At 46.7% G+C, this 23,536-nt stretch overlaps 1 protein-coding gene across 3 annotated transcripts; it reads right to left on the bottom strand.

The window, feature by feature from the left end:
• Nucleotides 1-537: 537 nt before the first annotated feature.
• On the bottom strand, nt 538-23,335 carry LOC114582266 (ubiquitin carboxyl-terminal hydrolase CYLD-like). 3 transcript variants are annotated; one of them, XM_028703167.2, is made up of 15 exons: nt 23,217-23,335; nt 17,695-18,156; nt 16,540-16,869; nt 14,844-14,949; nt 12,273-12,670; nt 11,281-11,449; nt 9,396-9,540; nt 7,951-8,073; nt 7,241-7,332; nt 6,819-6,882; nt 6,330-6,462; nt 6,010-6,118; nt 4,950-5,068; nt 2,858-3,074; nt 538-2,173 (listed from the first exon to the last, which is right to left on the bottom strand). In XM_028703167.2, exons 2-15 carry the CDS (start codon nt 18,121-18,123, stop codon nt 1,989-1,991), a joined length of 2,619 nt encoding a protein of 872 aa, XP_028559000.2. In that variant the 5' UTR covers nt 18,124-18,156; nt 23,217-23,335; the 3' UTR covers nt 538-1,988. The 3 variants fall into 3 exon arrangements, with proteins under 3 accessions (XP_028559000.2, XP_028558999.2, XP_077773069.1); XM_028703166.2 differs by having other exon boundaries at nt 23,237-23,323; XM_077916943.1 differs by lacking the exon at nt 23,217-23,335 and adding an exon at nt 22,901-23,027.
• Nucleotides 23,336-23,536: the final 201 nt, after the last annotated feature.

Here is a 23,536-nt window from a genome sequence, read left to right as displayed (position 1 = left end):
CCTCCCTTGCAGTTGCTAAGTTTTTGAAGGTATGAGAACCTTCTCCAGTGTCAAAATCAGTTGAAAACAGTTGAAGCCCCCTCACAACTACCTGAATCAGTCTAGGAAAACAATGCTGGGAACCTTCTCTGATGTCGGAAATTGTTACCGGAGGGAGGGCATTGAAAGGAGGTGGCTCTCTATAAAAATCAGATGGTTTGAGCAGAGAAACTTAGAAGCTCGTGCACAGACTGATTGGCTGCAGGGCAATGCAATCCAAGGCTACCTGGGGGAGTCACTTCACCACTTCTCTGAGGGCTTCCAAGTGACAGATAGAACTGCATGTCTTGGTATGTGTGTATATATATGTATTGCTTGCTTGCTATTTAGGAATAAAATCCTCTTCTCACCCACTTGTGTTTCATATTGCTTCTGAATCCTAAACAAAAGAACCACCTTGCATTTGGCAAGACACAGTCTTTGCTTGCAGGTCACACTAGTTCTATTAAATACTCATAAGGAAACAGCCACAGCCAATTAAATAATAGAAACACTTCAGAAGGCAGAGATGGCTATGTGTTTATTTTAAAGCTTATAAACCAGCAAAAGCTCCCAGGCTAGCATGCCTTGAAAGCAATGCACACAAATACATTGAAATTCAAATGTACAGTACAAAAATGTTGGCCTTTACACGACAACAACAATAAAAAATGCACAGAAACCTGAAACCCCAGCTACACAAAATGCTGGGATACCTGAACAATTCTGCCTCGGCCTAGTGCTGGGAGGACAAAAGTGGTACCAGGCAAGCTTCTTTGGAGAGGGAATTCTAATTATGAAGCGCCACAGGTGAAAGACGCCCTCCAGTCAGTTCTCACCTGAACTTCAGATAGCGGGAAGACTTGGTCAACGTCCACCAGCTAGGACAGCAAGGTTCACACAGGTTTGTGTGGCACGAGGGTGTCCTTCACAATACAGTAATTCAGGATCGATGAATACACACTATTCAAAGTGGGCAGGAAGGAGGAGAGCATGGAGGTGGCCACAGGTAGCAAACAGAAGTCACTGACACACAAAGTGCCTCTGTCAGTGGAATGTTTCAAGCAGCTGTGAGGAACCTGTGGCCCTCCAGATGTTGCTGGTCTCAAACTCCCATCAGCTCCAGCAAGTCCATGACTGGGGATGAAGGGAATTAGAGTAACAACATCTGGACGGACCACAGACGCCCTGTTCCTGGTCTGAAGGGGTGAAAAGCAGTTTTTCTGTCCATGTAGAGTAGCTACCACCAATACTCTGGAGCGAGGGGAAAGACTCCAGTGATGTCTTGTCTAAATCAGAAGGGACAGGACTCAGGCCCAATGGCTGAATGCGGTCCTCTGGTCCTAGATATGGCCCTCAAGATGCCCCCACCAGGCCGTGTCTTTTTCTAAGGCTGAATTACATCTCCCAAGCCATAACCCTCATTGGCCAGGTTTCACTCCCTCATGTGCTTCTTACTGTCTGGAATGCACTTCTGAATTTCTGAGGCTGCTTCTCACACGAGTAGTGTGAGTGTGTGTGTAGTAACCTCCAAGGCATGGCAAAAAAATTTTTTTTGTGAATGAGAAAAGTGCTCCAACTACTTTTGCCTAACCACAGACATGTGGCCCCAGAAAATTTGCCCATGAGGAAATGTAACCCTTGGGTTGAAAAGGACGAGAGAGAAAACACCGCCACTCCCAACCTAAATTAAGAAGTTTGTCTCTAAAAAACAGTGTGCAATGCATCCAATCCAGGTAGGGATTACTGCAAGCCAATCAGGGCAGAGAATGTTCCTGAAGCAGGAAGTGGGCTCTGTGAACCTATAGCGCACATTTCCACACTGTTTGTTGCGGGCTGGGAATCCGCACAACTCTGGTTTGAGACTCAGGTTCCCAGCCACATCTACAGCATAACCTGTCCAGGCATGGGAGTCCTATAATTCTGTATTTTCATCTCCTGGAACCTCACATTCTTCACCCGGGAATGTATTATTTGTACAGGCCAAGGGAAGGGCTGTGGTAGAAGCACATGTAGGCATCACAAAGCAGCCGGCGGGCATACGTGGGCAAGGATTTGGGATCCAGGCCTTGGAGTGCCTCAGGGGGCATTGCCAAATAGTCCGCTACTTCCGAGCAGGGTGTGACTTGGGGAATGTTAAAGCCATTCAGCCCACCTGGAAAAATAAAGAAATCAATAGGGTTAGGAGGAGGGGAAGAAGACAAGGAGAAAAAGAAAGCAAAAGGCTCCCCAAAAAGTGTATCTACATGGGGGGGAAATAACTATTAATTCGTTCAGTTTATACCCCTCCCTTCAGGGAATACGCTCTGTTGAAAGCCGCTCGGAGTGGCTGGGGAAACAAATACAGTGGTGCCTCACAAGACGAAAATAATCCGTTCCGCGAGTCTCTTCGTCTAGCGGTTTTTTCGTCTTGCAAAGCAACCCTATTAGCGGCTTAGCGCTATTAGCGGTTTAGCGGCTATTAAAGGCTTAGCGGCTTAGCGGCTAAAAGGCTATTAGCAGTTTAGCGTCTTAGAAAAGGGGGGGGCGAAAAAAAATCGCAAGGCTCGCAAGACGTTTTCGTCTTGTGAAGCAAGCCCATAGGGAAATTCGTCTTGCGAAGCAACTCAAAAATGGAAAACCCTTTCGTCTAGCGGGTTTTTCGTCTTGCGAGGCATTCGTCTTGCGGGGCGCCACTGTAATAACAATAACAACAATAACAATTATTATTCTGATCAGCAGGCCCAAGAGGCTCAGTGGTTTAGACCACAGCACTGCACTACCCACACCCCTTTTTCCGAGTTTATGACAGGAAGTAGCTCTGGGTGTTCTTCCAAACAGGCAGGATAAGGCCACTCACCTTCACGGTCAGCCATACTGTCAAAGAAGAGCCACTGGTGGACATCTGGGCCATGGCGGGTAAACGCTACATAGTGGCTGGTCTCGATGCAAAGGACGCCGAAGAGCTGCATGGTCTGGCGGGGGATGAAGTCCGGCAAGGAGGCCAAGCGGGAAAGCTCCTCTGGGAGATGCAGCGGGCGAGGTTGGTGGCTGCGCCGGGCACGGTGTTTGTGGACCTACAGAGGGCAGGAAATGAGGTAGTAAAAAGAAGGAAAGTCTTCTCCCTCACTCATAATACAGTGATACCTCGGGTTAAGAACTTAATTTGTTCTGGAGGTCTGTTCTTAACCTGAAACTGTTCTTAACCTGAAGCACCACTTTAGCTAATGGGGCCTCCCGCTGCCGCCGCTGCGCGATTTCTGTTCTCATCCTGAGGCAAAGTTCTTAACCTGAGGTACTATTTCTGGGTTAGCGGAGTCGTATGTAACCTGAAGTGTATATAACCTGAGGTACCACTGTACTAGAAACTCGGACATCCAGCGAAGCTGCATATTGGAAGGTTCAGGGCAGGCAAAATAAAGTGCTTTTCCACACAGAATGTGTGGATATGAGATTCCCGAAACCGCAAGAGAGGAGAGAGCTCTTGTGCTCAGTTCCACAGGCAGCTGGTTGGCCACTGCAGGAACAGGAAGCTAGACTAGATGGGTCACTTGCCTAATCCAGCAGGACAAACAACAACAACAACAACAACAACAACAACAACAATACTCCACCCATCTAGCTGGGTTTCCCCAGCCACTCTGGGCAGCTCGCTAGAGAATATTAAAAGCATGATAAAACATCAAACATTAAAAACTTCCCTAAACAGGGCTGCCTTCAGATGTCTTCTAAAAGTCAAGATAGTTGTTTATTTCCCTGACATCTGGTGGGATGGTGTTCCACAGGGTGGGTGCCACTACTATTATTTAGGATGGAGTTCGAGAGGTGGAGGGCATCGCACAGGGCATGACTGAAATTAGAGACTCCAAGGTCTATCCCCAACCCCAAGTTGGCACTCTTTTATCACACCGTTAATGTGGTGGGCTGAGTACGCTAAAGTGATACCTTAAGACTGGAGCATTTGAAAGTTTTCTGAGAAGAGAGGGGGTGGCAGAGAGAGGCAATTTAGCTTCTTTCAGAAGAAGCGGCCACATGCTGAATGGCGCACTGGCCTGTTGGGAGGGAGAGCATGACTGACTTCACCCTAAACAGGAACACACCTGCTAGGAAGCGAGGGTGTGCTGCAATATTTTGTTGGAGGTTGAGCTTGTTCATGTTGACGGATTAAATTTATCCTTAATCCACTTGGCTGCCCAATCCCAAGATAATAAATAAATAAATAAATAAATAAATAAATAAATAAATATAAATAAATAAATAAATAATAAATAATAATAATAATAATAATTTATTTACTTATACCCCGCCCATATGGCTGGGTTTCCCCAGCCACTCTGTGTTTTTTATATTAGGTTGGGAGCCGCCCAATCAAACATCAGTCATTGAAAAATTCCCTTAAAAGGGCTGCCTTCAGTTGTTCTCTAAAAGTCAGATAGTTGTTTATTTCCTTGGCATCTGATGGGAGGGCATTCCACAGGGCGGGTGACACTACGGAGAAGGCCCTCTGCTTGGTTCCCTGTAACCTCACCTCTTGCAGTGAGTGAACTGCCAGAAGGCCCTCAGCGCTGGACCTCAGTGTCCGGGCAGAATGATGGGAGTGGAGACGCTCCTTCAGGTATACTGGGCCAAGGCCATTTAGGGCTTTAAAGGTCAGCACCAACACTTTGAATTGTGCTGGGAAACGTACTGGGAGCAATGTAGGTCTTTCAGGACCGGTGATATATGGTCTCGGTGGCCGCTCCCAATCACCAGTCTGGCTGCCACATTCTGGATTACATTCTTCAACTACCCAACACATATTTGGGCTAAAGGTAAGATTCCCAGGTTTGAGGTGACTGGCCTAGACAGCCTACAATCTCCAACTCCCCACTATGACTCATTTTCGCTCAGGTAACATGAAATCAATGAAATTCTATCCCGCTTTGATAAGCTAGTGACCAACCCCACGGTACCTGCTGACTGCAAAGCTTGCAGAACTGCTTGATGTGGCGAGCGCCGAAGCTGTGGTCCCGGTAGCAATCCGGACACTCAATCACAGCCAGCCCTTGGCAAATGCAGCACTCTCGAGGGCCTGCAATGGGTTGATTGGACACATTTGGGTCAGTCAAAGAAGTGGAAGTCTTGGGTTAAAGACGCAAATAGCCTAAAAACACACACGCACAACAACTATAGCGATGGTAAACTAGAAACACTTCCACTGCACACATTCCAAAAATGCCTTCCCCCACCCCACCCCCAGGATTGGAACTCTTGGAAAAACCTTTCTGTTCTGCAAGTTTGACTAAGAAGCCTTTTTCCCTAACAGATAAAATGATAAAACAGATAAAACACCTAACTTTATTTCTAGAACTCAATTATCAGAAGTTTGTGTTTTCTCCAAGGAGCTCAAAGTGGCTGAAATATAGTGAGGGGGTTGTTGATGTTTTGGTAATGTTTCCTCTTTCTCCATTCCTGTCCACTTGCAGTTTTCTCCCTCCAAAGTAGACTTCTTTATTTCAGGGGTTGGGAACTCATTTTTCCAACCCAAAGGCCACATTCCTTTGAGTAACCTCCCAGGGGCAAAAAGCCAAATGCCTGTGGCTTTATTCCCCACCAGCCCTGCAGTGGCTTTCTTTTCCAGGAGTAATACACCTTCTTTGGTCTTTTAACCACCAGTCTATTCATTTATTATCTCTCTCACACACCCACACCCACCCACCCTTCCTTCCTCACACTCACCCACCAGCACCCAGGATCTTGCGCACTATGGAATGTGTCCCTTGGACTAAAGAATGGCTTCTCATCCTTTCTGTAAATTGTTGCTTAGCTTCCAGAGGGAATGGAGACACACCATTTATTTATTTTTTTAAGTACAGGTTCCTCAAATCCATCTTCATTCCCACTCCTCTTTTCTTTCTCAAATACTTTATGCACCATCCCCTCTGAGATAGCCCTCTTAACCCTCCCCCCCAAAAAACCCACCACCACCACCCTTTTCCCTCTTCACTTCTGCCTCTCATCACCACCACTTACTGTCTTCCAGAAGGTCAGTGAGGTCAAGTTCCAGGCTGGGCTGTATGGTGCGAAAGGCCTTGAAGTTCTTCCCATTCCGCGGCATCTGCAGGATGAGGCAAGAGGGGGCCTGCCAGGGAGTAAAGAAGAATGGGGAATGGGAGAAGAGGGAGAATGGATGGCAGCTATTGAAAGGGCCCTTTCCATAACATTCACCATACAAATGTGGTCTCCTAAACACAGATGACCTCTGTTTTTGGAACCTGTTTATGGTCTCTTGCAGCAACATATATGGTGGTGTGGAACTTGATCCCAACCATCTTTCCAGTCCTTGAACTCACCTCTGTGAACTTGAGGTCCCCAGTGACCAGAGACCCCTCCAGAAGCTCCTGGACTGTGGGCACTGTCCGGGTCAGGTGATCCTCAATAAATATCTGGTAGAAAATGCAGCCGTGGGGGTCCTGACCAGCAGAGCTTCATGGGATGAGGATAAAATAAAGGTGAGAAGACATCAACATCTAAGTGGGCCACCTATCCTATCTACTCATAGTTCACTCTACGCTTTCCTCCAATCTCTCCCCCAATTCACCCCCAATTCCCCTTCAAAGGAGGTGGGGAGCTAAAACGCTGTGCGGAGTGTCTCCCCACCCTCCAGTCGTGCCTGGGCCACTGGCCACCTCTGCTGCACCTGCCAGTTGGTGCTTATGCTGGAGCTGGAAGTGGCCACTTATTGACAGTCATGTGAGCTGCAGCATGACAACCACCTTACATTTTTATGTCTATAAGAAGATATACACACATGTAGCAAATGGATGGCAAGCCTTACTCACCGAATCTGGAAGAGTGGCTCCATTTTCAACACTCGGAAGAGCAGGGTGAGAAATTCCTCTGGGTCTGTGAGGGGAGAGGACGTGAAGTAATCAAGCCCCACCAGCAACACCTTTAATTCAAACATATCAGTTTCCCACCCGTCACATCAATTTCTTAAAAACAAGCAAAAAAACCCTAACTAATCATGCTGCCTGAGTTATCAAGTTGAGAGTTAAGAGCATCATCCTTTCTGGCAACGTGTTTTATACTGCAATTGAGAACTGGATTTTAATGTGGCACTTTGAGGGCTCGATTGTTTGATGCACAAAGAATGGGGGAACAATGCTCTGAGGTTCACAGAATCTGTCTCCCTTCCTAATTCGTTATACAGAGTTATCCAATACACAAGCACACCACAGCGCTGCACAGGCTGCCATCAAACCTTTTTCTTCATGGGTGAAGCCAGAGGAGTGTCCAGCCGTCTCCAGAACCTTCCGCAAGGCCATAATTTTGGTGGCACAGACATATCCATTCCTGTCCCCGCAAAAAAACAAAACAATAACAACGGTGGTGTCATTACCAGGTTAGACTTTGAAAGAGAGAAAGTGGCGGCGGGGAAAAGCAGCAGCAGTATGTAACACATGCTTATAAGCAATGCTACAGTTCCTGCAAAACCACTCTGAATTCTACTGAAATGGGAGCGTTTTAACGGAATACAAGGCTCAGAAGAAACCTGAGTAGCTCAGAGGCTTGGTCAAAGAGGCTTTGCTTACCTGTACTTATTTCTTAAGGTTTACAAAGAAATGGATAAACCATCTTCTGGAGCTTTCCCCCCTTATTTTCTTTTTTTTTTTCCATTACATGTTCACCAGCAGAAAATATAAAGGATTTATTGGGAAGCGACTCAAAGTGTGGGAAAGTGGGGAAGCAAAGAGTTTTTCTGCAAGACCCATCCAATTTTATATATCTTAATGTAACTTTGCCTTCACCTCCCCTCAGCGATATCATCGCAGAGTCAAATCCGTTTAACTATGCCATATTGTGACATTATCCTATCCGTTACATACGGCTCCTGATGGCATAGGCCTGATCCAAGGATGAGGAGGAAGTAGCCGAGGCATTTTAGCCATGGCTAGGGCGACACAAACTTACTTGCGCAAAGGGTTGACGATCTCCGTTCTCAGCAGATCCCGTGTTTCAGTGTAAGACGGACCATCGTTCTTGTCTGCTGGGCGCAGCAGCATCGAATCCAGCACTGAGGTAAAAGTGAACATACTGCAAGCGAGAAAAAGAGAAAGTGTGGCTATTAAGATGTCTGAATTCTGTCCCTGCCACCTCTTAGGAGCAGCTTCTAGCATTTAGTTCAGGGAATGAGAATGGAGAAGAAGATATGTATGTCTTGTAAGTCAAAGAGAGGACAGAATCAGCCTTTTATATCTATCTACCTACCTCTCTGTGTGTACAAAGTTAGTAAAGGGGATGTGGGTAGCGCTGGGGTCTAAACCACTGAGCCTCTTGGGCTCACTGATCAGAAGGTCAGTGGTTCGAATCCCCGTGATGGAGTGAGCTCCCGTTACTCTGTCCCAGCTCCTGCCTACCTAGCACTTCGAAAGCATGCCAGTGCAAGTAGATAAATAGGTACTGCTGTGGCGGGAAGGGAAACTGTGTTTACGTGCGCTCTGGTTTCCGCCACGGTGTCCCATTGTGCCGGAAGCGGTTTAGTCATGCTGCCCACATGACCCGGAAAGCTGTCTGTGGACAAACGCCGGCTCCCTTGGCCTGAAAGCGAGATGAGTGCCGCAACCCCATAGTCACCTTTGACTGGACTCAAGCATCCAGGGCTCGTTTACCTAACGTTAGTATATAGGTTTCTGTGATTTCAGCAACAAAAAAACCCTCACTCAATTTTCTTAATGAGGCAAAACATTTCAGCTTCTGCCTTCATCAGCCGCTCTAACAAAAATGAAATGATATTGCTTCCAAGCTGGCAATTATAGAGCTTTGCTGAAGCTCTTTACCACCCTCCAAGATAAGGCCATGCAACGTTTACATGTCCAGTTATGCAGAAGTTATCCCTCCTTGCTAAAATTGTTGGATCTGGTTGGCATCTCTGCAGCAAATACTGTGGTTGTCAGAACGGAAATGTTTAATCAACTTGCCGATCCACGTTTTGGTCCCAAGTGACAGATTTGCGATTTCTAAAATATGTGCGGATATTCTGGCATGTCCAACTCCCAAGAGACTGTGATCTACTCACAGTATAAAAAGACTGACAGTGATCTACTCATTGTCATTGCCAGGAGTTGTTGAGCTTTTTTTATGGGAGGGTTGGCCAAAGGTGATCACTAAACTTTCATTCCACAATCTACCTGCAACACCCCCACAATCTACCAGTAGATCGTAATCTGCCTGTTGGACATGCCTGTATCTACATGAAATAATTTTTGTGGGGTGATATCCAATAGTCATCCTGTTCGCACAAGGAGTTTCCCTTCCCTCTCCTCCTCCAAGATCTATTCAGGGCTTCCACCTGCCCCAGTCTTAGGAAGCAAACTTCTTGGTCTCTGCATCACATCACCTGCCTGCTGCAACCTTACCAGAAGAGAGTGGCATCCAGATAGCAGGAGTTGCAGTGACCTTGGATCCCCTTCTTCCATCCCGAGAGATGCTCCATGCCTTGGTCACCTAGCGGTGGTGGCGGCGTGTCCTCTTCCACTCTGCTGCTGGCGTACCCACGGAAGTCTTTGGGAGGATGGGGAGAGAGGGAGAGCAGGTGAGGAACAACCCAGGGCCTCCTGGCATCTTGCCCTTTGCCTGGTTGCTCACGGATTTGACCTTGTGCTTTATAGGCAGTGGAGATGCCTCTGGGGTTCCCAGTGAGCTGTTAGACATTAGAAGTGACAAGGGAAACGGGTTGGTCTTTCTTCTCCACCCCCTAGGATGAAATCACTGTGTACACATGGGAAGCTGCATGACACCAAGTCAGTCCATCCAGCCATTTAGCTCATTATTGTCTACACCAGTGTTTCCCAAACCTGGGTCTTCAGCTGTTGTTGGACTACAGCTCCCGTCATCCCTAGCTAGCAAAGCCAGCAGGTCAGGGATGATGGGAATTGTATTCCAACAACAGCTAGAGACCCAACGTTGGTCTACACCAGGCATGGCCAGGCTTGGCCCTCCAGATGTTTTGGGACTACAACTACCATCATTGCTAGCTAACAGGACCAGTGGTCAGGGATGATGGGAATTGTAGTCCCCAAACATCTGGAGGGCCAAGTTTGGCTATCCCTAGCTAACAGGACCAGTGGTCAGGGATGATGGGAATTGTAGTCCCAAAACATCTGGAGGGCCAAGTTTGGTAGTGGTTCTCCAGAATTTCTTTCTCAGCCCAACCTGGAGATGCCGAGGGTTGAACCTTGGGAAGCAGATGCTCTACCACTGATCTATGGTCCTTCCCTCATACACTGGCAGAACAGTGGGGAGGTTTTCGAACGTTTTTCAGAAGCTGAACATCTGATGCGGCTGTCAGCTTTTGTTTCCAGATCACCTGCACCAATCAGAACCTGCGCCTTGGTTTTTGAACATTTCGGAAGTCAAACGGACTTCCAGAACGGATTAAGTTTGGCGCTTTTGTTTTTAAAGCTTTTGTTTTTGTTTTAAAGTTAATTTATTTTTGTGACTGTGTGGAACCCAGTTCAGCTACTGATTGATTGATTGATTGATTGATTGATTGTGTGACTCTGGAAATGGATAAAAGCAATGCAGGTAAGAAAAAAAAATTATTTTAATTTTTATCATCTACAATACTGTCTTATTTATTTTATTGTACAGTACATTGATTATTGCTTTCATTTTATGGATCAATGGTCTCGTTAAATCGCTGTTTTAGGTTATTTTAAAATCTGAAATGGATTAATCCATTTTGCATTACTTTCCATGGGAAAGCGTGCCTTGGTTTTAGAATGCTTTAGTTTTGGAACGGACTTGGTTTTGGAACGGATTAAATTTGAGAACCAAGGTACTACTGTAATGTTTAAATTTGGATGTGTATGATTGTATTGTTATAATTTTATACTTGTAAAATCAAAGAAAAATTATTTCAAAAAAAAAAAAGAAGAGCAGATGGGATCTGTTCCGGAGGTCCGGTCGGATCCCAAGGTTTCCGCAACCCGAGGACCACTTCTGTGCATGCGCGCATGGCGAAACCCAGTAAAATAGTTCTGGGTTTGCCGTGCGCGGATCCCAAAGTTTACGTAACCAGAGGGTTACATAAACGGAGGTACGACTGTACTAGGAAGACTGGGGTTCAAATCTCCACTCAGCCACGGAGCTCACTGGGTGACCTTCGGCCAGTCACCACCTCTCAGTCTAAACCACCTCACAGGGTTTTTGTGAGGATAAAATGGGGAAGAGGGATAATCACATGCTCCTCCCTAGAGGAAAGATGGGACACAAACATATTTATAACGATCTACGCCATACCCAAGGGGTTGCAACGCAAAACAGGGTTCTCCATATTCTGCAGAGAGCCGAAGCGTGAGTCGGGACGACAGTGGCGCAGCTTGACGAAGAGTGCTTTGTTGGGTTGGCAGTGGAAGTAGCGGGTCCCTCTGTACTGGCCGTCCGTGCATCCCGAAGGCAGTGGCTCCTCCTGGAAAATATACAAGGCCCAATCTTAACAAGATCCTGTAGCTGTGGCTCCTGCATGAGGGGGGGGGGGCTTAGATGAACTTTTGGCCAACTCTACAGTTGTATGATTTTATGACCTGAACCCTTCAGCTTGCGATGGCACATGCCATCTTTACATACCAGCTGGGCCTCTGTTTTTAACCGATAGCAAGAAAAGACTCACCACACCTAAACAGGTAGTAAATGAGTACCGCAGAGGGGAAATAACAGTGCTGCGAGATTTGAGTTCAAGCACATTTCACGTAAAACGTAAGATAAGCCTGCTGGATCAGGCCAGAGTCCAATCCAGCATTCTGTGGCTGATCGAATGCATATGGGAAGTCTGAAAATTGGACATAAGCACAACAGTACTCTGCCCACCTGCACTTCTGAGCAACTGGCAGAGCCTTAATCCATTACTGCAATGGTTCAATCTTCCAGTGCTGAAGCACTGTTTGTTTGGCTGGCCTTGCTGGATGCATGAAGTGTGTAAATTCATGGCTTTAGGCCGTTTCCAAAGGGAAGGAGAGTAACTGAGCAAAACGTGTGCATCTTTGAAATGTGAAGTTTCCGAGATTAAATTAACGATTCCCAATAGTTCACCCCAAGAGAGACTTGCAACTAGGCGGCTCAACATCAAACAGATGACGGACCAGCGTTCTGCCCCCGCAAGCGAAAGATAACTATTTTTGGTAGAGCCTATGGAAATTCACTGCACAGATTTTATACTGAAGCCATCGTGTGCAACAAAATGAGCATGTGATTCAGGTGGCACACACCCCAGCCTGCCACACCCTTCTTCTCACCAGCTCCAGCCCAGCAATAGCTTCATCCTCATCAGGGGGCTCCCCGATCCATCGGATCACCCCGTAGATCGGTGGATCGTTCACCTCCACCACGGAATTGATCTCCAAGAGGTGGTGGTTATACTGCTTGTCCTCCTCTTCCTCTTTGTCTTCCTCATCTTCATCTTCATCTTCTTCCTCCTCCTCCCCATTTTTCTTCTTCTTCAAAACTCCCAAGTCTTTCGTCTTGTGGTCCCCCCGTTCTCTGGAAGCAGCCAAGCTTAGGGGCTCCTTGGGCGAACACTCTTCCAGTTTGGGGGGATACTTGATGGATGAGGGGGACGGGCAATCTTCAAATTCATCTGAGGTGGGTGAAGAGGAATTGCTGGGCAAAGTCTCAGGGATTCTGTCAGCTTGTTCTTTAGAGAGGGAGAGAGAGAGAAACAACAGCATATTAGATAATCCAGCACCTCAAGCCTAAAAATATGCTTCCAATTTGGCCGCTAACCCTCCCAAGTGGGCAGTTCTGAAGTTCAGGAGAGAATCTCAACTTTAAAACAGAGGGGCAGGGAAACCTGAACAAGTTTCTAGCCCTTAAGGGTGTGCAATTGGCAATGTGGGACGATGCCTAGGAAAAATTTCGAAGGCCAACGGGAAAAGGGGAGGGGGCTGGTCTCAATCGGCTGGTCCCTCTTGCTAGCTAGAAGCAGAATTGTGAAAAAGCACAGAAAACCATCTGGATTTGCATAAAATTCATAAAATTTAACTGTCATTGGTTAATTTCAAGTGGTGTATACACACCTTTACTGAGTTCCTGTGACTTCTGGCTGCCAAAAGGCCCCATGTAAAGCTATACCTTTGCTTTACTATTGGCTGGGTAGCAATATATACTTTTTAAAAATGATGTTTCTCATCAAAATGTCATGGAACCTGACTACCTGACATTTTTCATTATTATTATATTTATTACTATTATTATTATGAAAAGTTGACAAAAAGTGAATATTACTTAAAATCCTTTCTTAATCCCTCTGTAGCCAGCCAAGTAGTTACATGTGCCTGCTAACGGAGGAGGGAGGAGGAGGAGGAGGAGGAGGAGAGAGAAGAAGAAGTAGGGAAACCTCGGGCCCAGGGCTCCTCTATTTGGCCCTTGAAACTCTGTCCTCACTGGTCCTAATCTGCACTCCTGTTCTCCTGCACTCCTTTGCCTGACTGGAATTTGTCCTTGAACTCCGATTATGCCTCTTTCTTTTCCGGAGAGAGGATAGGGAGGGGTTTGTGAGCATGTGTAGAAACCAGCTTGCTACGCAAAGGTAAAATTAAGGTTCATTGGCCTGCCCACATTTGCCTCTCACCCCAGCCACCACTGGGATTTATTCATATGGCTAAACTACTGTAAGTGGTAGTGGCAGCCACAAACATTTGACAGCCTTGTCTTCCATTAAATTGCCTAGAGATTGTTATCTATGTTTAGTCTTTGTGTGAAGCAAGTTCCCAAGAGAAGCAAGGTCACTGGAATGAAGCCATACGCATGCGCAGCTTCTCTGGGACTGAAAAGTGAAACTTATGTTCTGGAAGAGGTTTGTGACTAGCTGAAGAGTGGATCAGTGAGATCGCTGAGTAGCAGTGGATCAGTGAAGCTGTGCAGAAGCAAGGACACTTGGTGGACTGTGGCTCTTTTGGGAGAGAGAGATAGTAATTCTCTCCAAGTGTGCCTTTCTCCAAGGAAACGTTTAGGAACCTTGTATATACAGTGGTACCTCGGGTTACAGACGCTTCAGGTTACAGATTCTGCTAACCCAGAAATAGTACCTTGGGTTAAGAACTTTGCTTCAGGATGAGAACAGAAATCGCGTGATGGCGGTGCTGCGGCAGCGGGAGGCCCCATTAGCTAAAGCGGCGCTTCAGGTTAAGAACAGTTTCAGGTTAAGAACGGACCTCCAGAACGAATTAAGCTCTTAATCCGAGGTACCACTGTACTGCAATCAATCAAGCTGTAAAAGCCAATATAAAACTCATTATGTCTGACTGCTGGTCTGTCGTGTGGATTAATTGTTTTCCATCTGTGCTCTGGCATTCCACCCACACTGAGTCTTTGCTACCTGACAACTCTGCTGGACTAGTGCCCATTGGGCAACCATTACTGGACCCACTTGGCAGAGGGTTATGACGGGTTAAATCATAAACCCCACAGTATGCTGGGATAACATCAGCCAGTAGAGCAGGAGACCCTTAATTTCAGGCTTGTGAGTTCAAGCCCCATGTTGGGCAAAAGATTCCTGCATTACAACGGAGTTGGATTTGATGACCTCTGTGGTCCTTTCCAACTCTACAGTTCTGTGAATACTAACTGATGGGATTCACAAGTGTGGAGGATGCTGCTGTTTCCAGGAGTCCTGTTTCCAGGTTTCCCATAAGTATCTGAGAAGAGCACCAGACCAGATGGACCATTCCTGGGCCCTTTTTATGCAGCCTCCAGAAGTTTGCACAGGTGGAAATGAGGCCCTTGGATTGGTCCCTCAGACCTGCTACATAAAAAACAAACAAAAAACCAGACGACATCCCAAGTACTTTCGTTATTGTACAACTCACCTTTGTGTACTTTAGAGATGGGCAGGAGCATCCCATACTCAGGAGATGGGATATGGCACAGGACACGGTTTCTGAAGAGGCCATCCCAGGACCCAACTGGTTTATCCTAGAATGAGACGGTAAAAGAGAGTCTAGGGTCTCTGGACTGGCTGTTCATCCCCATCCCCTAATCACCACGTGGCACGGCTGGGGTGGGCACTAAGGTGAACGGACACTGCCAGCAACTGCAAAGGGCCCACACCTAACAGAAAGCCCACAGCTGAGAGCCCCCCAGGCTTGCTGCAGTGAGGAGGTAGACTTACAGAAGGGCTTGGTGAATTCATGGAGAGTGTCTTGGGCCTTCAAAACCTGGAGCCCACATTCAGCATACCCAGAACAGTAGGTTGGAGTGAGGTGTGGAGGCCAGGGTGGAACACAAGAATCTGCCTTACTGAAGTGTTCCTCTTCCTTTCCTGCCGCCTTTCCCTTGTGTGCCATGTTTTGCCTGTGGGTGAGGCCTGTCTTGTTCTGATGGCACGTAAGCTGCTCTGGGAGCCTTTTTGGGTTGAACAGCAGGGTACAAATGCTCTAAATCTGTGAGAAACCCTGTTTTTTCAAAAGCCAAGCCATGGACCCCCTACTTTTGACAATGTTGATATTTCTATGGTAGTTTTTGTTATGTGAACGGTGCCACGGACCCCCTGGGTGGGTTATGCAGTCGCCCTGGGATCCATGGAGCACCGATTGGGAGCCACTGCACTAAATCAATCCATTAATACTGAATCAGAACAACTGGTCCATCTAGCTCAGTATTGTCTGAACTGACCGGCAGTTCTTCTCAAGAATTCTAGATAGGGAATTTTTCCCAATCTCACCTGAAGATGCCTTGAATTGAACCATGGATTTTCTGCATGCAAAGTAAATGCTCTACGAATGACCCAGGACTCAGGGGCAGACGAGACACAAGAAGCCATCACTAAACATGTTTCCTGAAGCACCAGGAGATTTAAAGCATGTTGGCCGGCTTTAACATGGGAATAACTAACCAACAAAGGTCCGTATAGTAAAAGCTATGGTTTTTCCAGTAGTGATATATGGAAATGAGAGCTGGACCATAAGGAAGGCTGATCGCCGAAGAATTGATGCCTTTGAATTATGGTGCTGGAGGAGACTCTTGAGAGTCCCATGGACTGCAAGAAGATCAAACCTATCCATTCTTAAGGAAATCAGCCCTAAGTGCTCCCTGGAAGGACAGATCCTGAAGCTGAGGCTCCAATACTTTGGCCACCTCATGAGAAGAGAATCCCTGGAAAAGACCCTGATGTTGGGAAAGATGGAGGGCACAAGGAGAAGGGGACAACAGAGGACGAGATGGTTGGATAGTGTTCGCGAAGCTACCAGCATGAGTTTGACCAAACTGCGGGAGGCAGTGGAAGACAGGAGTGCCTGGCGTGCTCTGGTCCACGGGGTCACGAAGAGTCGGACACGACTAAATGACTAAACAACAATAACAACTAACCAACAGCATTTATAAGGTCACAATGCCCATCATCCCTGACTTTTAACTCACTTTGGGGGATCTAGTACTCGAAATGGGTGTGAGATTAAATACTGCTTGCAGTATGGAGAGTGGGTTCCTTCAGCCTGACCCCACCCCCCCAATTCTTCCGTCTGCCTCCCAGCAGAGGGCAGTAGAGAAGGGTTGACCCCTCCTTACCAAGTGTATCCCCACGAACACCCCAGTCTCCTGCTTCTTGGGGAGGTAGTCGCAGTAAACCACCGTGCCAGTGGGGGTGCTGTCATCCATCTTGAAGAAAACACGGTCCCCAATCTCCAGTTCCGGAGTCGACAAGGGATCTCCCGTCGTCAGCTGGATCCGCGTGCATTCCCGGACGCTGCCTCTCGGGGGCGCCGGTGGGCTGCCTTCGGGCAAGTCATCCGGCTCAATCCGGTTGACAGGGACAAAGACTCCACAGTTCTCCCGGCAGGAGAAGAACTTGTGGCCTTTGAAAGTGCCGTCGGTGAAACCCTTCCCGGCTGCTGAGCCCTACAAAAGTCAAGGAACAGGGCTCATCTCAAAGGCGCTCCCTCCTTTATTTCTCCCCACCCCTGTTATATCCTCACCACAACCCTGTGAGGTAAGCTAGGACAACAGACCACAACTGGCCCAATATCACAAAGTGAACTGTGTGGCCAAAGAAGAATTTGAACCTGGGTCTCCCCAGTCTCGGTCCAATGCTCTGAGCATATACTTTCTTCCATATAATTCTTTCAGAGTTCCCTACACCATTTTCCTTTCCTTGTGTGAGAGAAAGAGCTATACAGGTTGAAGCTATGCATGTGAAATCCTTTTTGCGTTTGTTGTTTTTTGCAATTATATTTTGCCCATTGAGTTCAACATTGAAATAAATTAAGACAATGTGGGGCAAGAAACAGGTAAGCAGATAAAACTGTGGCGCCCATGTGTGTGTGTGTATACAGGTCTTATCTTCCTTGGAAGAAGGAACTAAAAACCTGTGTGCTAAGAAGAGAATATACCGTATTTTTTGCTCTATAAGACTCACTTTTCCCCTCCTTAAAAGTAAGGTGAAATGTGTGTGCGTCTTATGGAGCGAATGCAGGCTGCGCAGCTATCACAGAAGCCAGAACAGCAAGAGGGATTGCTGCTTTCACTGCGTAGCGATCCCTCTTGCTGTTCTGGCTTCTGAGATGCAGAATATTTTTTTTCTTGTTTTCCTCCTCCAAAAACTAGGTGCGTCTTGTGGTCTGGTGCGTTTTATAGAGCGAAAAATACGGTATTCTGCACAGAGATATTTTTTTGCAAAAACAAACCTGCTAACGGACTCCAAAGATGCCCTTCCCACCAACTCACCACCAGCTCAACGCCAAAGATGATGCTGGTATTGTGCTTGCTCTTGTCTATGGGCCCACGGTATCGAATGATGCCTCGAACTTTCTTCCCGGAGGCGGAAGTGATCTGGACCCTGACTTGGTCTCCCTCCCGGAGGGCGCTGAGCCGCTGCATCAACTGCTCCTTCTTGAACAGCGCAAGGCGCTCATCTCCGTTGGTCACAGCTTCCAGGAGTCCAGAAGAGGCGCCCGTCAGTTCCACGGCTACCCGTGGAGGCAGCAGAACCACTTTCTCCGTATCCATGACCCTGACCCAGAAAGTTCCGTCTGGCGATGCCCCACGGCCATCCTCTAGGCACAGCAGGCTGCCTCTGGCCACCTTGACCTCCCGCCCTGCCTTGCTGGGCCCCGCAAAACTTTTCACAGCGATTAAGAGTTGCCGGGGCTTCATTGCTGCTGCAGAGGTGGGAGACAAATCAATTGCCTGTGTGAGGAGAAAGGGAAAGGAACAAGACAGTTTATGGACTATTCCCTCTATTTCTGACGTTCTTGCCGTGAGCAGGGCTGGGCGATATCTGGTTTTCAACATTGCGATATATCACCAGATAAACATTGCCCACCCTGTGGAACGCCCTCCCATCAGATGTCAAGGAAATAAACAACTCTCTGACTTTTAGAAGATATCTGAAGCTTCCCTGCTTAGGATATGTTTTTAATGTTTGACGTTTTATCATTTATTATTATTAATATTCTGTTGGGAGCGACGCAGAGAGGCTGAGGAAACCCAGCCAGATGGGTGGGGTATAAATAATAAAATTATTGTTGTTATTATTATCATCGCATTATACCGATATATCACAATGTCTGAAACAAGGATGGAGGTATGTAGAGGCATTGGCTGGCTTCACGGTTTTCCCCACATTGTGATTTTTTGCATAGCATACAAACACACAGAGAGAGAATCATAGTACTGTAGAATGGTAGAGTTGGAAGGGACCATGGGGGTCATCTAGTCCAACCCCCTGCAATGCAGGAATCTTTTGCCCAACACGAGACTCAAACCCGCAACCTTGAGATTAAGAGTCTCATGTTCTGTGTACTGAGCAGCAATAATCTGTTTAGGTGAAGAGCAAGATCTGCACCGTGATTCGTGGTATATTGCCAGGTCAAAAATTATGAAACCGGTATCACTATATGGACTTCAAACCGGTTTTGGGAGATGAGTGCTGTTCACTGTGCAACACCAAAAGAAAGGACTGTCAGGCTTAAAAGATTACCCGCTCTGGAATCCCACAGCTAATTCTCCCCTGGTCTCCGCGCTGGCCCAAACAGGACTAATTTAGCCAGCTAGCCCTGGTGATCATCTAATGTTTATTGGATGGATTTTCCCTCTAAACTGATTTTTGAATTCTGAATTTATTGTTATTCATGTTTCATACGGTATTTTATGCTGTTTTTTTGTTGCATTAATTAAGTGTTTTAAATTTGTTGTTAGCCGCCCTGAGCCCGGTTTTTTGAACCGGGAAGGGCGGGGTATAAATAAAAATTTATTATTATTATTATTATTAAGGAACTGCAAGGCTTTCAGAAGTACAGGCTTAGAGGAACAGCATCTGCTCTGTGTGCAGAAGTTCCCAGGTTCGTTCCCTGAGAACTCTAGGTAGGGTTGGGACAGACCCCACCCCCACCACCCCCCCGTCTGAAAACCTGGAGAGCTGTTGCCAGTCAGTGTAGACAATACTGAGTGAGGTGGACCAATGGTCTGACTCAGTAGGAGACAACTTCCAATGTACCTATATAAGGAATCTTCAAGGGGGGCCCCTAAAGCCAACAAACTACAGTACAGTGGTACCTCGGGTTACATACGCTTCAGGTTACATACGCTTCAGGTTACAGACTCCGCGAACCCAGAAATATTACCTCAGGTTAAGAACTTTGCTTCAGGATGAGAACAGAAATCGTGCTACGGCGGCGCGGCAGCAGCAGGAGGCCCCATTAGCTAAAGTGGTGCTTCAGGTTAAGAACAGTTTCAGGTTAAGAACGGACCTCCGGAACGAATTAAGTACTTAACCCGAGGTACCACTGTACTCTGGTTTTGGGGTTGGGGAAGGGAGACATACTCAAAACAGCCCTAGGATCAATGTAGTGGCCATTTGAAATGGCAGTATTTTTACCCCCATTATCCACCCCAGGGTGGGTAAAAATCACTGATTTTTAAAAATAACAAAATCAGATTTGTTTGATTTAAATCGGATTTTTTTAAAATTTAAATTGGATTTTTTTAAATAAAATGCCTTTGGAGGAAAAATCTTTCCAAAGATAGTTTTCTATTTAAGTCACATTATAGTCCATCAAGAAATAAGGATTTGTTTTTAGCTTTTCATGTGTGCTAAAACTCCGCCTAAGTGTTGTTGTTTTTAAAAAACTGTTTGACCACAGAAGTTAACAAACATGGATACATATGCTATAATGTTATTGTTTTAGTTAAATAAATTGTTACTAAGGAAGTGATTGGGAACGCGGGTGGCGCTGTGGGTAAAAGCCTCAGCGCCTAGGCCTTGCCGATCGAAAGGTCGGCGGTTCTAATCCCCACAGCGGGGTGCGCTCCCGTTGTTCGGTCCCAGCGCCTGCCAACCTAGCAGTTCGAAAGCACCCCCGGGTGCAAGTAGATAAATAGGTACCGCTTACTAGCGGGAAGGTAAACGGTGTTTCCGTGTGCGGCTCTGGCTCGCCAGATGCAGCTTGTCACGCTGGCCACGTGACCCGGAAGTGTCTCCGGACAGCGCTGGCCCCTGGCCTCTTGAGTGAGATGGGCGCACAACCCTAGAGTCTGTCAAGACTGGCCCGTATGGGCAGGGGTACCTTTACCTTTTAAGGAAGTGATTATTTTTCTCCTTCCAAAAAAGTGCAGCAGAAAAGTTGCCCAAATATAAACAGTTAACTTATTAAACCTCACAATAATTTCATAATTATCTATGCATTTCTAATAGTATAACAAAATCAGTAATTTTTGATTTAACTGTACTCTGAAAATTTATTATTGCAAAAATGAAACCTTCATCTGGTTGTAAATATTAAGATTATACCAGCAAGAATGAGTCTTTCTGTAAAAAAGAAATGATTTTAATCAAGTGTTACTAACTAGTGATTTAAATCAATTTGATTTAAATCAAATCCACACCATTTGGAAATTTGTGGGCCGTCCCTAAAAACCACGGCATCTAGTCACCCATTCTATAGTGCACTGTTGCCAGTGGGACTTACATCTGAGTACGTGTATGTTTAGATTTATTTATTTTATTACATTTTACATACAGCTCCCACCCACCAAGGAACTCAAGGGGCTATACAGTGGTACCTCGGGTTAAGTACTTAATTCGTTCCGGAGGTCCGTTCTTAACCTGAAACTGTTCTTAACCTGAAGCACCACTTTAGCTAATGGGGCCTCCTGCTGCTGCCGCGCCACCGGAGCACGAATTCTGTTCTCATCCTGAAGCAAAGTTCTTAACCCGAGGTACTATTTCTGGGTTAGCGGAGTCTGTAACCTGAAGCGTATGTAACCTGAAGCGTATGTAACCCGAGGTACCACTGTACGTGGTTCCTGCTTTTCAGTTTATCCTCACAACAGCCCTGTAAGGTTAGGCTGAGAGATCATGATTGGGCCAAGGCCACCCAGAGAGCTTCATGCCCGAGTGGGGATTCAAACCCTGGTCTCCCAGGTCAACGCTCTAACCACTATACCACACTGGCTCCAGATTGCTGGGCTCTGGGTGTATAAAAACGCCCAGGAACCTTACAAATTACCCACGGCATATACACAGAGATACCCCCCACCTTTGCTCACACCAAACGTTTATAGTACATGGATAAGGTAAAGGTAAAGGGACCCCTGACCATTAGGTCCAGTCGTGGCCAACTCTGGGGTTGCAGCGCTCATCTCGTTTTATTGGCCGAGGGAGCCAGCGTACAGCTTCCGGGTCATGTGGCCAGCCTGACTAAGCCGCTTCTGGTGAACCAGAGCAGCGCACGGAAACACCGTTTACCTTCCCTCCGGAGCGGTACCTATTTATCTACTTGCACTTTGAAGTGCTTTCGGATTGCTAGGTTGGCAGGAGCTGGGACTGAGCAACGGGAGCTCACCCCGTCGCAGGGATTCGAACCGCCAACCTTCCGATCGGCAAGCCCTAGGCTCTGTGGTTTAACCCACAGCGCCACCCGCGTCCCTTATAGTACATGGATACCCTGCCCCAAACAATACTGGGAACTGCAGTTTGTTAAGGGGGCTGGGAATTGCAGCCCTGTGAAGTGTGAACTACGGTTCCCACGAGACTTTTGGGGAAGTTGTGTGCTTTAAATGAATGCTGTGGATGTGACCTTTGCTTTTCTGGTTTAGGACCAGCTTTACTGAAGCACCAGCCTTCCCCAACCTGGTGCCCTCCAGATTAGAACCGAAGCAGTGTGAATGACCCAAGCACAAACAGTATTGAAAGCTGAAAGTATGTAACTTCCCCATTAGCATCATGAGCACAAATAATCATAAACTTGCTATCAAAACAACATTTGGAGGGGTCTTCTCTCTACCACTTTCTGTGTTCAAACATACCTTAAAGCTGGAACACCTTTAATTGAACCAGGGTATTGGCCTACACTTGTTGCCATACTGGATCCAGTATATGCAAATAAGATATAACTTGGTATGCAAATGCTAATATAAACAAAATATATGCACAGAGGACTAATATTTTTCACTCCCCTGCGCCTTTAGAATTAAATTGCAGACTTTTCTAACCCACAGATAAAGTAAAATAGAAAGAGAGGAAGAGGAAATAAATGCCCCAAGAAAAAAATTTAGTCAAACTCAGGAATTTCCCTGTCAACACCCTGTTTCCTTCCTTCCGCCACAGGATTGCAAACTTTAGAAACCACCCCATGTAGCGGTGCCTTTTAACAACAGCTTGAATCTAAAGACTCATAAGGCTCATCAACTTTGTCCCTCCCCCCCCCCCAAAAAAAAAAACTTTACTTGGCTGTAAGCTCTGCACCAAACTGGAACAGGAGCAAGCCAGGTTGGCTTTTGTCTGGTCAGTTGGCAATCGCATGGCCCTCGAAGTTCTTAGCCACATTGTTATCCGACTGCTTTCCTCCATGCATGCATATTTCTTAATTTCTGAAAGAATGCAATGGTTGCCAGGCTTTAGGCCTAATTAAAAATCACCCCCGAGGACTACCTTGCATTCAGCACCCGCTGTGGAATGTCCCGATCAGAGAGCCCTGGGAGACACTCTGCATGTGCTCAGATGCCTTCCTCACATCCCAAGACGTTCCCATCACGGCTAAGCCACTGGCTGACACTGACCCACGAGCGCAGACACCCCCCGACCTGGTGAGCCTCTTTCAGGTTGCAAAAGGGAAACAAAAAGGAACTATTCGCTTTCCGAAACAAGTTAGCATTTAAAAACAAACAAGCACACGTATAGATAAGCAGATTCTCGCCTATGTGCAAAAAAATCCGCAAGTCAAAGGCCGCCCCAAATGCAAACTCACCTCTCCCCTTCAGCTCCTACCTGGAGGCGGTGACTTAACTTTTTCAAGCGCATGCAACAAGATTTCCCCCTACTGATGTTGGAACCACGTTTAAGGAAGTTGCCTCTGCTTTTAAAGGGGCGGGAGGTGAGAGCCAATGGGAAGCGACGCGAAAGGGAAAGGCGACCAATCGGAGCGGAGATTGGGGAGGACTAGAAGCAGATGTAAACGAGGAAGGAGAGAGAGATGAGTGATGTTGGGGATGGGTGGAGCTTAGCTGAGGCTGAAAGTAGCTTTAACATCACCTCTCTACCCTGCTATATATGGATAATGCCGGATAA

This window comes from Podarcis muralis, chromosome 13 (assembly GCF_964188315.1).
Source record: "Podarcis muralis chromosome 13, rPodMur119.hap1.1, whole genome shotgun sequence".
Taxonomy (NCBI): Eukaryota; Metazoa; Chordata; class Lepidosauria; order Squamata; family Lacertidae; genus Podarcis; species Podarcis muralis.
Note: the sequence above shows the minus strand (reverse complement) of the source record. Positions and strands in the feature narration are given on the sequence as shown.